The following is a 13,463-nucleotide window of genomic DNA, read 5'->3' as shown; positions in this document are numbered from 1 at the left end:
GATGCAGTGGTTTTGTGGTCCTCAGCAGTTCTTCTCAGTGCATATGAAGCGACACTTGGCGATGAGGTGGCCCCAAAGAGGTGCACTGACATCCTAAATTCCTCCATAGGCCCATCCAAATTGCCTTTGGGCCACCATAGAAAGCAGAGGAGATCTGCGTCCTCTTCTGGGACCTTGACTTGGTAGAACATCAACTCGATGTCTGCCATCATGGCTGTTGGCTCCTCATGAAATCTTAAGAGGACACCAACCAGTGTGGTGGTCATGTCGGGTCCCTGAAGTAACTCATCATTCAAGGACCGGCCCTGAAACAAGGCTGTACAGTTGAAGACCACTCTTAACCTTCCTTTTTTAGGGTGGTACACCCCGTGATGTGGTAATGTAGAACACCCTGTTGTCATCACGGTTCAGCTGATGTGCTGGAACTGAACAGCGTAGCCTTTGTCAATAATGGTGTCCATGAAGGCTTTGTACTCTTCATAGAACCCAGGATTCTTCTTGAACTTTCTGAGCAGAGTGGCTATGCGCTGTTCTGCCACACAATGATTATTAGGCATTTGAAGCCTTCTGTTCCTGAGTGGCAATCCAATACTGTAATGTCCATTCTCTAGAGTTGCTGTTTCCTGCACAGACTGCATGAATTGTTTGTCTTCTTGTGACAGCTCTTCTTTGTCGTCATAGTTACGCTCTGGGAAGTCAGCATTGTATTGTTGGACCAGCTACTTCTCAATTTCCATCACAGAGATCCTGTTCACTGAACATTGAGGTGGTTTATTCTCTGTGTTGTCCAGCTCTTTTCTTATGGGCCCATTCATGACCCAGCCAACAGCAGTCTTCACCGCATAAGGTCCTCCATCTCTACTGTTGATGATGTGCCATGGCTCCATTGCCTTTGGACAGTTTGCTCCAATAAGTAGGCCTACATCCGCTTCTATTTCTGGCAAGCGTACTCTTTGAGGTAAGGCCACTTCTCTATATCTGATTGCTTTGGTATGTTGTCACTGTGAACAGGTATGTTGCTGTGAGTGTACACCTTGGGTAACTGAATATACTTGTTGTCTTCCAGTCCGCTCACTTCCAGGTCCGATATCACATAACTGTTCATGAGTTTCTGTTCTCCAGGTTTGTTTTGACCCTTGGTGCTGAGAAGTATTTGTGTTGGTTTCCTTTTAACGTTCAGTTTCTTTTGCAGGTCTCCAGTGCAGAACGTTGCTGTACTTCCTGGATCCATGAAGCAAACATTTCCACATACTTGTCACTCTTTTCTGACTTAATCTTCACTGGTACTATTGACAGCACACATTTAGGTTCTCTGGCCCCTGTGAGGCTGCAAGATTCTTGAGTGATAGAAACTCGAGCACATGATACTTCTTTGTGAGCACCATAAACGTTCTCAGATGAAACAGAACTTACTTTATTTCCGTAGCCACCATCACTCTTGTCAGGTGAGACAGAAACTTCCCTTTTTGGTGTGTGTAGAATGTCTGGGTGCCTTAATGCACATTCTTTACACTCAATTCTTCTTTTGCAGAATTTGCTGAGATGGCCAGGGGTGAAGCATCCAAAACACAGGCCCTTTAACTTCAAGAACTCCACACGTTCTTTGTGTGGCTGCATTTTGATTTGGCTACATGTAGCTAGGGTGTGAGATTGCTAGCAGTACAAACATGGCTTCTCAAAGGCAATCCCTGTCTTGCTTGAGTTTGCTGGTTTCACATATGATCCTGGAGACTGTTGGTTTTCGGCTGAAACGTTTGTGGCAAAACTGCTTCCACGGATCTCTCTCTTTGCAGGATACCTTTCTTTGTGCTCAGTTTTTCCAGTTGTGACTGAGCAGCTGTCTGGTATATTACCAAAGAGGGGATCAAGCATTATTTTAGCTTGGCGGTCTATGTAACTCACTAAATCAGCAAACCTTGCTCTTATGCCTCTTCGCTCTTTGATATCAAAAGCTTCAGCACACCAGCGTTCTTTCATGTTGTAAGGTAGTTTGGGTACCACTGTTCGTAGGTTAGTAGGATTGTCCATCTTGTCTAAGAAGTCTATGTCCTCCATAGAGTTGCGACATCCAACCAAAAACATTGCATAAGCACTCAATGCCTTTCCATCATCTGACTTGATCTGTAGCCATTTTAATGCAATATCGATGTATGCACTGGTGATCTGTAGTTCATCCCCATAGTGCAATAATATATATAATTATATTGCAATAATGTGCAATATAAAGTGCAATATCTCTCCTGCCGCCGCCCCCCTTCTCCCCCCTTTCCCCCTCCTTCTCTTCCCCATATCTTATTCTTTTTATATTTGTATATGTAAATACTTAATTTATTTTAATTTATCTAGAACTTTTCTCTATTTCTTTTCTCTGTTTATCTGTAATGATGCTGCTGGAATCTTAATTTCCCTGAGGGAACCCGCCCAAAGGGATCAATAAAATTTTATCTAATCTAATCTATCTAGTGTTTATGAAGCAGACACTTTGCTTCATAGTAGCCTTTGCTGGGTGACATGTGAGCACAGCTGCGGACTAACTCTTGGGGTTCACCGGCTGTAAACTGTTCTAAAAAATACAATCTGTCTTGATCATTGTCTGTCTTTTGTTCTATTGAGTGCTCAAATGCTCTGTTGAACGATTTGTATTGCAGTGCATCGCCTCTGAAGACAGGAATATCCTTCACTGGTAGTTAAGGTGGTGTTTACATTAGACTGTATGAGCGGATCATCAGATTAACGCTTTTAAAACGATTCGCGTGCACACAGCAACGCCAATACACGGATACGCTAATCACATGACTAATTAGACGGCACGTCACATGATCCCAGTGCATATAGGGCATGTGCAAGTCACTCACCACTTGCAACTGGAAGGATGGCAAGCGAACACCTTCTCCAGCAGATAAACACACCTGGCTGTGATGTTCATGTTCTCACTGAGTTTAAGCGCCTGAAGGAGGTAAATAAGTTGAAATGTGTAAATAAACCTCAGTGCGGCTCAGCGCTTCCTCCTGCGCTCCAAATCACTCCGCCCTGAACAGCGAGTGCCCTCTGGAGGGTGCGCACTCCGGCCCTGCGCAGCTCACAGAGCGCGCGAGTGAAGCGCACGAGCAGTGATTCGGGACTGAGCCGCTGTGTGTGTGATCCCAACGCCAGCGAATCAGGAAGGTGGATGTCACAGTGACGTTGTCCAGTGACGACGTCAGCTAGAGCTCAGCACTGCGTTTCCTAGTTCCTCAATGTTTACACAGCACCGGATCAGATGCAAACTGGGTTGAATACGTGGGCCCTGGCGGATTCAAGTTGTTCCGCCTGTGGAGTCGTTTCCCGGCGTTTTAATGTGCACGGACAGTGCATCTGCGACGAAAACGAGACGGATACGGTCTAATGTAAACACCACCTAAGATTGCTTCTGTTGTTTAACTAGCAGTTCAGTAATTACATTCTGATTTTGCATGACTTTTATTATGTCCTCACCTCTGTTGGTTGGTGCATTATAGTTCAAATCTTGTGGAGCCACAATGCACAGCGTTTGTGGTGGTGCGTGAAAGTTCATGCTGCCTGGTTGAAGAGGAAAGCTGGTTCTTTCTTGCTTCGCGTTCCTACCTTGTAGCTTTTGTGCTTGTCTGTGGTTACTCAAACCATCTTCTGAGTTCTCATATTCTTTGAGCACCTTTATTTTTGCACTACTTTCAGCTAATGCAGTCTCCAGTTCAAGTTCTTCCCTTGCAACTTTAAGTCTGGTCATTTCAAGCTCAAGCTGCTGCCTTTTCTTCTGTGCAGCCGCACGTTCAAGCAGGGCTGCATGTTCAGCTTCTTGTTTAATGCGTGTTGATGAGACTCGTGTTGTGCATGACGTGCAACCAACTTGAGATCCACATGGGTGGGCATGCCCAACATCATTGACATCAACCTGAGAAACGCTGTCACTTGGTTTAACAGTATCTTGGGGGTTAACGTCCTCATCCTTCTCTCTTTGCAGTACAGATTCATGTACATCTGCAATCCATTTTTTAGTTTCTTTCATAAATTTTGTGATGGATGCCATTTTGGGTTCAAACCATTTTTCCTGGTCATATATTTTTTCATCTTCAGCCAAAAGATTTACAACTTCATTGTTGAGGCGACTAAACTCCTGTAGATTAAGTGCAAAATCATTTCCCATCACTTCTTTCACTCTTTGTAAATTTTGAGCATCACCCTTCAATGTCTCCACGTCCCTTATTTTACTTGTCAGAGCTCCTAAGTTGTGTTTCCTCAGTGCTATGTGCCTTTGTAATTTCTCCTGTAGTGCTTTCTCTGTCAGCTTGCGTGACCTTCCCTGTTCCACTGTATCCTCAAGAAATCTTGGCTCCTTTTCATTCAGTTGGTCGGGTTCAATGCCCGAACTGATGATCACATCATCAGTTTTTCTTTTGGCTAATCAGACACAAGGTACACCACCACTCTTGCCGGAGCAGTTGGGGGTTAGGTGCCTTGCTCAAGGGCACTTAAGTCAATCCTGCTAGTCTGGGGAATTGAACCAGCAACCTTCTGGTCCCAAAGCTGTTTCTCTAACCATTAGGCCATGACTTCCCCCTTTTCATTAGCCATCTTATATTGCAGAGTAAAGGCTCAAGTAGTATGCAAAAGTTTAAAAGCACTTTTCTTCAAAGTCACTTTTCTTCATAAAAACGAGTGCAATACAACCTTTCAAAATAATGCCAAACTCCACATTGTTTGACTCAAGGCTTGCATTACAATTCACAGGGAGAAATCCATAACTTGCATTTTTTATTTGCAATCATCCTTTGATTTCGGCTCGAGCGCCGTAATTATCCACTTCACGTCTGCTTGTCTTAATGCACTTGGATATTACGAGGATCTGACAGTACCTTGTCTTGGAGAATATTTCAAGCAATAGTCCGTTTCTGCTTCAGCATCCTTGGGTGAGCTCTCCTTCTTTCCTTCCATGCAGCAGGCCCAGCTCACACACACATACACAGTGCAATTCCAGCTCCGCTGCTCCGCTCGTTAAGCTAGTCTTTTAACTAAATGTAATGGCACTCCGTTAGCTCTTCTTTGTTTACTGTACCACTTCTAGAGTCAGTCGAAAAAACACTCTTTTTCCACGCGAGCGACGAGACATGACAACTTCCTTTGTCTTTTAAAATGTTTACTTGAAAACAACAAGGTAAATCACAAGGTCTGACGCACGGTCAAAAGACTGTGTTGCTTCCACCATGTTCTGACTCGAAACTTAAAGTATACACAGTCAGTTACCATAGTTACCATTATATAGTGACGTCACATCATAGGATTTAGAGCATAGAAACTTTTTTTTAACCTTTTACACGTTACTAATTGTGTATTTTAAACTGACATACTCTAAGTCTGTATGAACAAAAATGAAATTATCATCATTCATTTTTAACTGGTTTTAACTTAAATTATTATTGCTTAACTGGCCCTTACATTACATGTAATTTTAGTGATCTGCTTATCCCCTTTAGGGGCTCCAACTTCTCACAAACAACCATATTTATGCAGTCATGTCCATATATTGCATTGTGTCCATTCTGACACTTGCTCCTGGCAGTCAAAGTCCTTCCCGCACCATTTAATGGCGTGTTTGGCGGTGCCGATCTCTGTTTCACAGCCTCTCACCTATATTACACAGCTAGGGTTACAGTGGAGGGGTAGTCCTCTGGTAACCGCGAGAGTTTGACTCCCCACTCGCAGCGTGCCTTGCCAGATGGCAGTAGGTACCAATTTTATGATGGTCTTTGGTACTACCCGACCGTGAGTAGAACTCACGATCTCCCGATCGAGAGGCGGACACGCTAACCACTAGGCCACTGCTCCTGGCAATCAATGATGTCAATTTCATATTTCTTCTGCTCTGCAGTTTTTTCTCCCATAAATTCCTGCCTGGACTCTCATCCTGCTCCTCTTACACTGAGCTATTTCTGGGTGCAGCTCACCAAAGTCCCTGGAACATAGTCTAATGTTCAAACTACTGAACCAAACTGTTCCTCTTTTTTTTTTTTTTTTTTGTAACAGCACAAGTAAAAACATGAACACACTGTTCAATAACCTGTGTGTTTATCTGCCCCATAATGGAGGAAATGTGGATTTTCATATAAAGATATAATGCTGTGTCATTGTCATGGCTCAATTAAAATGTGTGAGCAGAAGAAAATCAAAACAAAAACAAACAGAGAAATTGATATGAAGAAAGAATGTAATGGAAAACCTCTTACCATCTGCCTCTTATTTTCTATTAAATGAGCCCCAATGATTCCGAGAAAGGAGCCAAAACCAAGCTAAAAATAACAAGATAGATGCTGTTACTGGTTTTATCATTTGAGTCAGAGCTGTATCGGCTTTACAAACTCTCACTCATTCATTTTTCACACAGTTTCTATTCACTTTTTTCAGCTTCTGTTTTCCTCTCAGCTTTTCTAGAGGCTTTGAAGTTGCCAATTCAAGTACCATTACATTTCAGTCACAACTATTAAACACTTAAGTAGCTCATTATTTACTAATTTGTACTTAAACGAGTATTAAATTACTATACGTCACTATATGTGCTATAGTCAGTTTATACAGATGGATTTCTTCTCTCTGAGATATACATAACAGAATACTACTGACTAATCCTTCTGAGTCATCAACGTTAAATAATGATCATCTAAGATGATTTTAAATACATAAGCATGATTACATACAATGACTCCAGGATAGTAGCCTCCAACCGTGATGTTCTGTGTCCTTGTGGTGGCAGCCAAGCCAAAGACTAGAATAAGTATAGACACGACAAACAACATTGCAGTCACAGTGATGGACTTTCTCTTCCTCCTCTTGAAGGAACCTATAAAGACGATAAGTAGGTCAGTGGTATGAAAACATTTGATCTTATCTGAGTGCACATGCTGGGTCAGATTTTTCAGATGGGCGGCACGGTGGTGTAGTGGTTAGCGCTGTCGCCTCACAGCAAGAAGGTCCGGGTTCGAGCCCCATGGCCGGCGAGGGCCTTTCTGTGCGGAGTTTGCATGTTCTCCCCGTGTCCGTGTGGGTTTCCTCCGGGTGCTCCGGTTTCCCCCACAGTCCAAAGACATGCAGGTTAGGTTAACTGGTGACTCTAAATTGACCGTAGGTGTGAATGTGAGTGTGAATGGTTGTCTGTGTCTATGTGTCAGCCCTGTGATGACCTGGCGACTTGTCCAGGGTGTACCCCGCCTTTCGCCCGTAGTCAGCTGGGATAGGCTCCAGCTTGCCTGCGACCCTGTAGAAGGATAAAGCGGCTACAGATAATGAGATGAGATTTTTCAGATTAGAGTGAGCTCCAACCAAACTCAATACAATAATTTATCTCATCTCATCTCATTATCTCTAGCCACTTTATCCTGTTCTGCAGGCAAGCTGGAGCTGACTACGGGCAAAAGGCGGGGTACACCCTGGACAAGTCGCCAGGTCATCACAGGGCTGACACATAGACACAGACAACCATACTCACGGTCAATTTAGAGTCACCAGTTAACCTAACCTGCATGTCTTTGGACTGTGGGGGAAACCAGAGCACCTGGAGGAAACCCACGCGGACAACATGCAAACTCCACACAGAAAGGCCCTCGCCAGCCACGGGGCTCGAACCTGGACCTTCTTGCTGTGAGACAACAGCGCTAACCACTACACCACCGTGCCGCCCACAATCATTTATACACATCTGGAATGCTTTAGTGCATTTTCATTGTCTCAAATACCACTAGGTATTGTCATCAGCTATGCTGATAACTAAAAGCCATATTGATTTTGGAAGCCATCTTGGTTGCATGGTTATCAATTATAAATGGCATAATGAATGATGACTCTTTATTTTATTGTTTACAAGATTTAAAAAAATGTAAACAAAGCATCCAGAGCTTCAAACATAGTAGTTACAGGCTCTCGGATCTAGAGCTCAATGAATTTGAAAACCCCTCAACTCTTTTTGGTTTGTAGCAGATCAAGTTGCTCTAGTGTAGAGTTAAAACGCAGAGTGCAAGTAAGATAATCATTTGTCAGCAATTTAGCGACCATTACATCCACTGCCACACCTACAAGGTTAAAAATACCCTTAAATGATCACATCAACATAAGAAATAACACTAGTTTAGAGCAGGACGATGTATTTACTCTATATACTGTTACTGTTAGGACTGTAAGGGTGAATTGTTAAGCTTCTATGGGGAAATCCTGTACCGTATATCATATAATATAAACAATTCATAAGCGAGGACATCGGTAATGTTAATATTAATTCGTACACACAAATGGTGGAATTTCTTCGACTGCTATATCCGAAAAGAAGGTGATGTTCGGATCAAAGCCGAGCCGTCCAGCATTGACCTTGCACGTACCCATAGCATCGGACATCGGGATTCCAGCAGCCTGCGCATTCACTCCTGCTGGCATTTCTGGACTGCAGTTATGTTTTCAGACTAAAAATGAAACCACTCTGGGAAGCCTTCGTTTGCCGCAGCATTCTCTGACAGCAAGCCCGATGCCTGTGCTGTCACATTAGTCCGTTTCTCTGCTCCGAACTCACTGCAGCCGTGCTCGTGTTTTCATCCAACGCGCAGCATCTGCGCATGCGCACTGTCCGTCCTCCACACGCGCGAGCTCTTGTCGGACAGAAATCTGAACTAAGGCAATGCGTTTAGTGTTGGGAATTATTTTCCCAATAATTATTTTTAGTTACATGTCGGTCCTGGGATCGAGATGCTGACGTCTTCTGCTCCTCAGACCTGCCTGATCCATCTTGGTGCCCTGTGTCTGGTTGGAGTCGCATCGCATCGCATCGCATCGCTCCTGTGGAGGGCGGCCCGACAGTATGGGGACAGTTGAGGGTCGCGCCTGGAGGACGCTCTGGACTCTTGCAGTGGTGCTTTTGTGGCTGGGGACTGCGGTTGACTTGCTGACTTTGGGACTGCGGTTGACATGCTGAACTTTGGGACTGCGGTTGACATGCTGACTTTGGGACTGCGGTTGACATGCTGACTTTGGGACTGCGGTTGACATGCTGACTTTGGGACTGCGGTTGACATGCTGACTTTGGGACTGCGGTTGACATGGTGACTTTGGGACTGCGGTTGACATGCTGACTTTGGGACTGCGGTTGACATGCTGACTTTGGGACTGAGGTTGACATGCTGACTTTGGGATTGCGGTTGACATGCTGACTTTGGGACTGCGGTTGACATGCTGACTTTGGGACTGCGGTTGACATGCTGACTTTGGGACTGCGGTTGACATGGTGACTTTGGGACTGCGGTTGACATGCTGACTTTGGGACTGCGGTTGACATGCTGACTTTGGGACTGAGGTTGACATGCTGACTTTGGGATTGCGGTTGACATGCTGACTTTGGGACTGCGGTTGACATGCTGACTTTGGGACTGCGGTTGACATGCTGACTTTGGGACTGCGGTTGACTTGCTGACTTTGGGACTGCGGCTGACTTGCTGACTTTGGGACTGCGGTTGACATGCTGACTTTGGGACTGCGGTTGACATGCTGACTTTGGGACTGCGGTTGACATGCTGACTTTGGGACTGCGGTTGACATGCTGACTTTGGGACTGCGGTTGACTTGCTGACTTTGGGACTGCGGTTGACATGCTGACTTTGGGACTGCGGTTGACATGCTGACTTTGGGACTGCGGTTGACATGCTGACTTTGGGACTGCGGTTGACTTGCTGACTTTGGGACTGCGGTTGACATGGTGACTTTGGGACTGCGGTTGACATGCTGACTTTGGGACTGCGGTTGACTTGCTGACTTTGGGACTGCGGTTGACATGCTGACTTTGGGACTGCGGTTGACATGCTGACTTTGGGACTGCGGTTGACATGCTGACTTTGGGACTGCGGTTGACATGCTGACTTTGGGACTGCGGTTGACATGCTGACTTTGGGACTGCGGTTGACATGCTGACTTTGGGACTGCGGTTGACATGCTGACTTTGGGACTGCGGTTGACATGCTGACTTTGGGACTGCGGTTGACATGCTGACTTTGGGACTGCGGTTGACATGCTGACTTTGGGACTGCGGTTGACTTGCTGACTTTGGGACTGCGGTTGACATGCTGACTTTGGGACTGCGGTTGACATGCTGACTTTGGGACTGCGGTTGACATGCTGACTTTGGGACTGCGGTTGACATGCTGACTTTGGGACTGCGGTTGACATGCTGACTTTGGGACTGCGGTTGACTTGCTGACTTTGGGACTGCGGTTGACATGCTGACTTTGGGACTGCGGTTGACATGCTGACTTTGGGACTGCGGTTGACATGCTGACTTTGGGACTGCGGTTGACATGCTGACTTTGGGACTGCGGTTGACTTGCTGACTTTGGGACTGCGGTTGACATGCTGACTTTGGGACTGCGGTTGACATGCTGACTTTGGGACTGCGGTTGACATGCTGACTTTGGGACTGCGGTTGACATGCTGACTTTGGGACTGCGGTTGACATGCTGACTTTGGGACTGCGGTTGACATGCTGACTTTGGGACTGCGGTTGACATGCTGACTTTGGGACTGCGGTTGACATGCTGACTTTGGGACTGCGGTTGACATGCTGACTTTGGGACTGCGGTTGACATGCTGACTTTGGGACTGCGGTTGACATGCTGACTTTGGGACTGCGGTTGACATGCTGATTTTGGGACTGCGGTTGACATGCTGACTTTGGGACTGCGGTTGACATGCTGACTTTGGGACTGCGGTTGACATGCTGACTTTGGGACTGCGGTTGACATGCTGACTTTGGGACTGCGGTTGACTTGCTGACTTTGGGACTGCGGTTGACATGCTGACTTTGGGACTGCGGTTGACATGCTGACTTTGGGACTGCGGTTGACATGCTGACTTTGGGACTGCGGTTGACATGCTGACTTTGGGACTGCGGTTGACTTGCTGACTTTGGGACTGCGGTTGACATGCTGACTTTGGGACTGCGGTTGACATGCTGACTTTGGGACTGCGGTTGACATGCTGACTTTGGGACTGCGGTTGACATGCTGACTTTGGGACTGCGGTTGACATGCTGACTTTGGGACTGCGGTTGACATGCTGACTTTGGGACTGCGGTTGACATGCTGACTTTGGGACTGCGGTTGACATGCTGACTTTGGGACTGCGGTTGACATGCTGACTTTGGGACTGCGGTTGACATGCTGACTTTGGGACTGCGGTTGACATGCTGACTTTGGGACTGCGGTTGACATGCTGATTTTGGGACTGCGGTTGACATGCTGACTTTGGGACTGCGGTTGACATGCTGACTTTGGGACTGCGGTTGACTTGCTGACTTTGGGACTGCGGTTGACTTGCTGACTTTGGGACTGCGGTTGACTTGCTGACTTTGGGACTGCGGTTGACGTGCTGACTTTGGGACTGAGGTTGACGTGCTGACTTTGGGACTGCGGTTGACATGCTGACTTTGGGACTGCGGTTGACATGCTGACTTTGGGACTGCGGTTGACATGCTGACTTTGGGACTGAGGTTGACATGCTGACTTTGGGACTGCGGTTGACTTGCTGACTTTGGGACTGCGGTTGACTTGCTGACTTTGGGACTGCGGTTGACATGCTGACTTTGGGACTGCGGTTGACATGCTGACTTTGGGACTGCGGTTGACATGCTGACTTTGGGACTGCGGTTGACATGCTGACTTTGGGACTGCGGTTGACATGCTGACTTTGGGACTGCGGTTGACTTGCTGACTTTGGGACTGCGGTTGACATGCTGACTTTGGGACTGCGGTTGACATGCTGACTTTGGGACTGCGGTTGACTTGCTGACTTTGGGACTGCGGTTGACATGCTGACTTGGACTGCGGTTGACATGCTGACTTTGGGACTGCGGTTGACATGCTGACTTTGGGACTGCGGTTGACATGCTGACTTTGGGACTGCGGTTGACATGCTGACTTTGGGACTGCGGTTGACTTGCTGACTTTGGGACTGCGGTTGACATGCTGACTTTGGGACTGCGGTTGACTTGCTGACTTTGGGACTGCGGTTGACTTGCTGACTTTGGGACTGCGGTTGACATGCTGACTTTGGGACTGCGGTTGACATGCTGACTTTGGGACTGCGGTTGACATGCTGACTTTGGGACTGCGGTTGACATGCTGACTTTGGGACTGAGGTTGACATGCTGACTTTGGGACTGCGGTTGACATGCTGACTTTGGGACTGAGGTTGACATGCTGACTTTGGGACTGCGGTTGACTTGCTGACTTTGGGACTGCGGTTGACATGCTGACTTTGGGACTGCGGTTGACTTGCTGACTTTGGGACTGCGGTTGACTTGCTGACTTTGGGACTGCGGTTGACATGCTGACTTTGGGACTGCGGTTGACATGCTGACTTTGGGACTGCGGTTGACATGCTGACTTTGGGACTGCGGTTGACTTGCTGACTTTGGGACTGCGGTTGACATGCTGACTTTGGGACTGCGGTTGACATGCTGACTTTGGGACTGCGGTTGACATGCTGACTTTGGGACTGCGGTTGACTTGCTGACTTTGGGACTGCGGCTGACTTGCTGACTTTGGGACTGCGGCTGACATGCTGACTTTGGGACTGCGGCTGACATGCTGACTTTGGGACTGCGGTTGACATGCTGACTTTGGGACTGCGGTTGACATGCTGACTTTGGGACTGCGGTTGACATGCTGACTTTGGGACTGCGGTTGACTTGCTGACTTTGGGACTGCGGTTGACATGCTGACTTTGGGACTGCAATTGACTTGCTGACTTTGGGACTGCGGTTGACATGCTGACTTTGGGACTGCGGTTGACTTGCTGACTTTGGGACTGCGGTTGACATGGTGACTTTGGGACTGCGGTTGACTTGCTGACTTTGGGACTGCGGTTGACTTGCTGACTTTGGGACTGCGGTTGACATGCTGACTTTGGGACTGCGGTTGACTTGCTTACTTTGGGACTGCGGTTGACTTGCTGACTTTAGGACTGCGGTTGGCTTGCTGACTTTGGGACTATGGTTGACTTGCTGACTTTGGGTCTGCGGTTGTCGTGAATGGTTTTGCGCTCGGGTTTCCGTCGGTGGGGGGTTTATAGCATCAACGAAGCTGACTTTATGTTAGGACTGTTAATGTTTTAGTCATGTTGTCTGTTGTTGCCCAAATGAAGATGGGCTCCCTTTTGAGTCTGGTTCCTCTCAAGGTTTTTTCCTCATGTTGTCTGAGGGAGTTTTTCCTTGCCACCGTCGCCACAGGCATGCTCATTGTGGATAAATTAGGGATAAAATTAACTCATATTTTAAGTTGTACAAATTCTGTAAAGCTGTTTTGCGGCAATGTTTATTGTTAAAAGTGCTATACAAATAAACTTGACTTGACTTTTCTCACAGAATAGCTCCTGCTTTCACTTTCTACAAAGAGTTTGCTCAATAAGAAACAATACATAAAAAT

General features: G+C 46.7%; 2 protein-coding genes across 2 annotated transcripts in view; one reads left to right on the top strand and one right to left on the bottom strand.

Moving 5' to 3' along the window:
- tmem255a (transmembrane protein 255A) overlaps positions 1-8,484 on the bottom strand; it is a 62,822-nt gene extending 54,338 nt beyond the window's left edge. The window contains exons 1-3 of the mRNA XM_060927713.1: positions 8,379-8,484; positions 6,708-6,850; positions 6,240-6,302 (exon numbers count right to left, since the gene is read on the bottom strand). Of these exons, the coding sequence (XP_060783696.1) occupies positions 6,240-6,302; positions 6,708-6,850; positions 8,379-8,433 (261 nt within the window). The 5' untranslated portion in view covers positions 8,434-8,484. The remainder of the gene's footprint in view (positions 1-6,239; positions 6,303-6,707; positions 6,851-8,378) is intronic.
- The window catches only part of atp1b4 (ATPase Na+/K+ transporting subunit beta 4), a 50,996-nt gene that overhangs the window by 18,577 nt on the left and 18,956 nt on the right, over positions 1-13,463 (top strand). The gene's annotated exons all lie outside the window — the stretch shown is intronic.

The sequence above is a fragment of the Neoarius graeffei genome, chromosome 8 (genome assembly GCF_027579695.1).
Source record: "Neoarius graeffei isolate fNeoGra1 chromosome 8, fNeoGra1.pri, whole genome shotgun sequence".
Taxonomy (NCBI): Eukaryota; Metazoa; Chordata; class Actinopteri; order Siluriformes; family Ariidae; genus Neoarius; species Neoarius graeffei.
The sequence above is the reverse complement of the archived record's forward strand: the minus strand, read 5'-3'. Positions and strand labels throughout refer to the sequence as shown.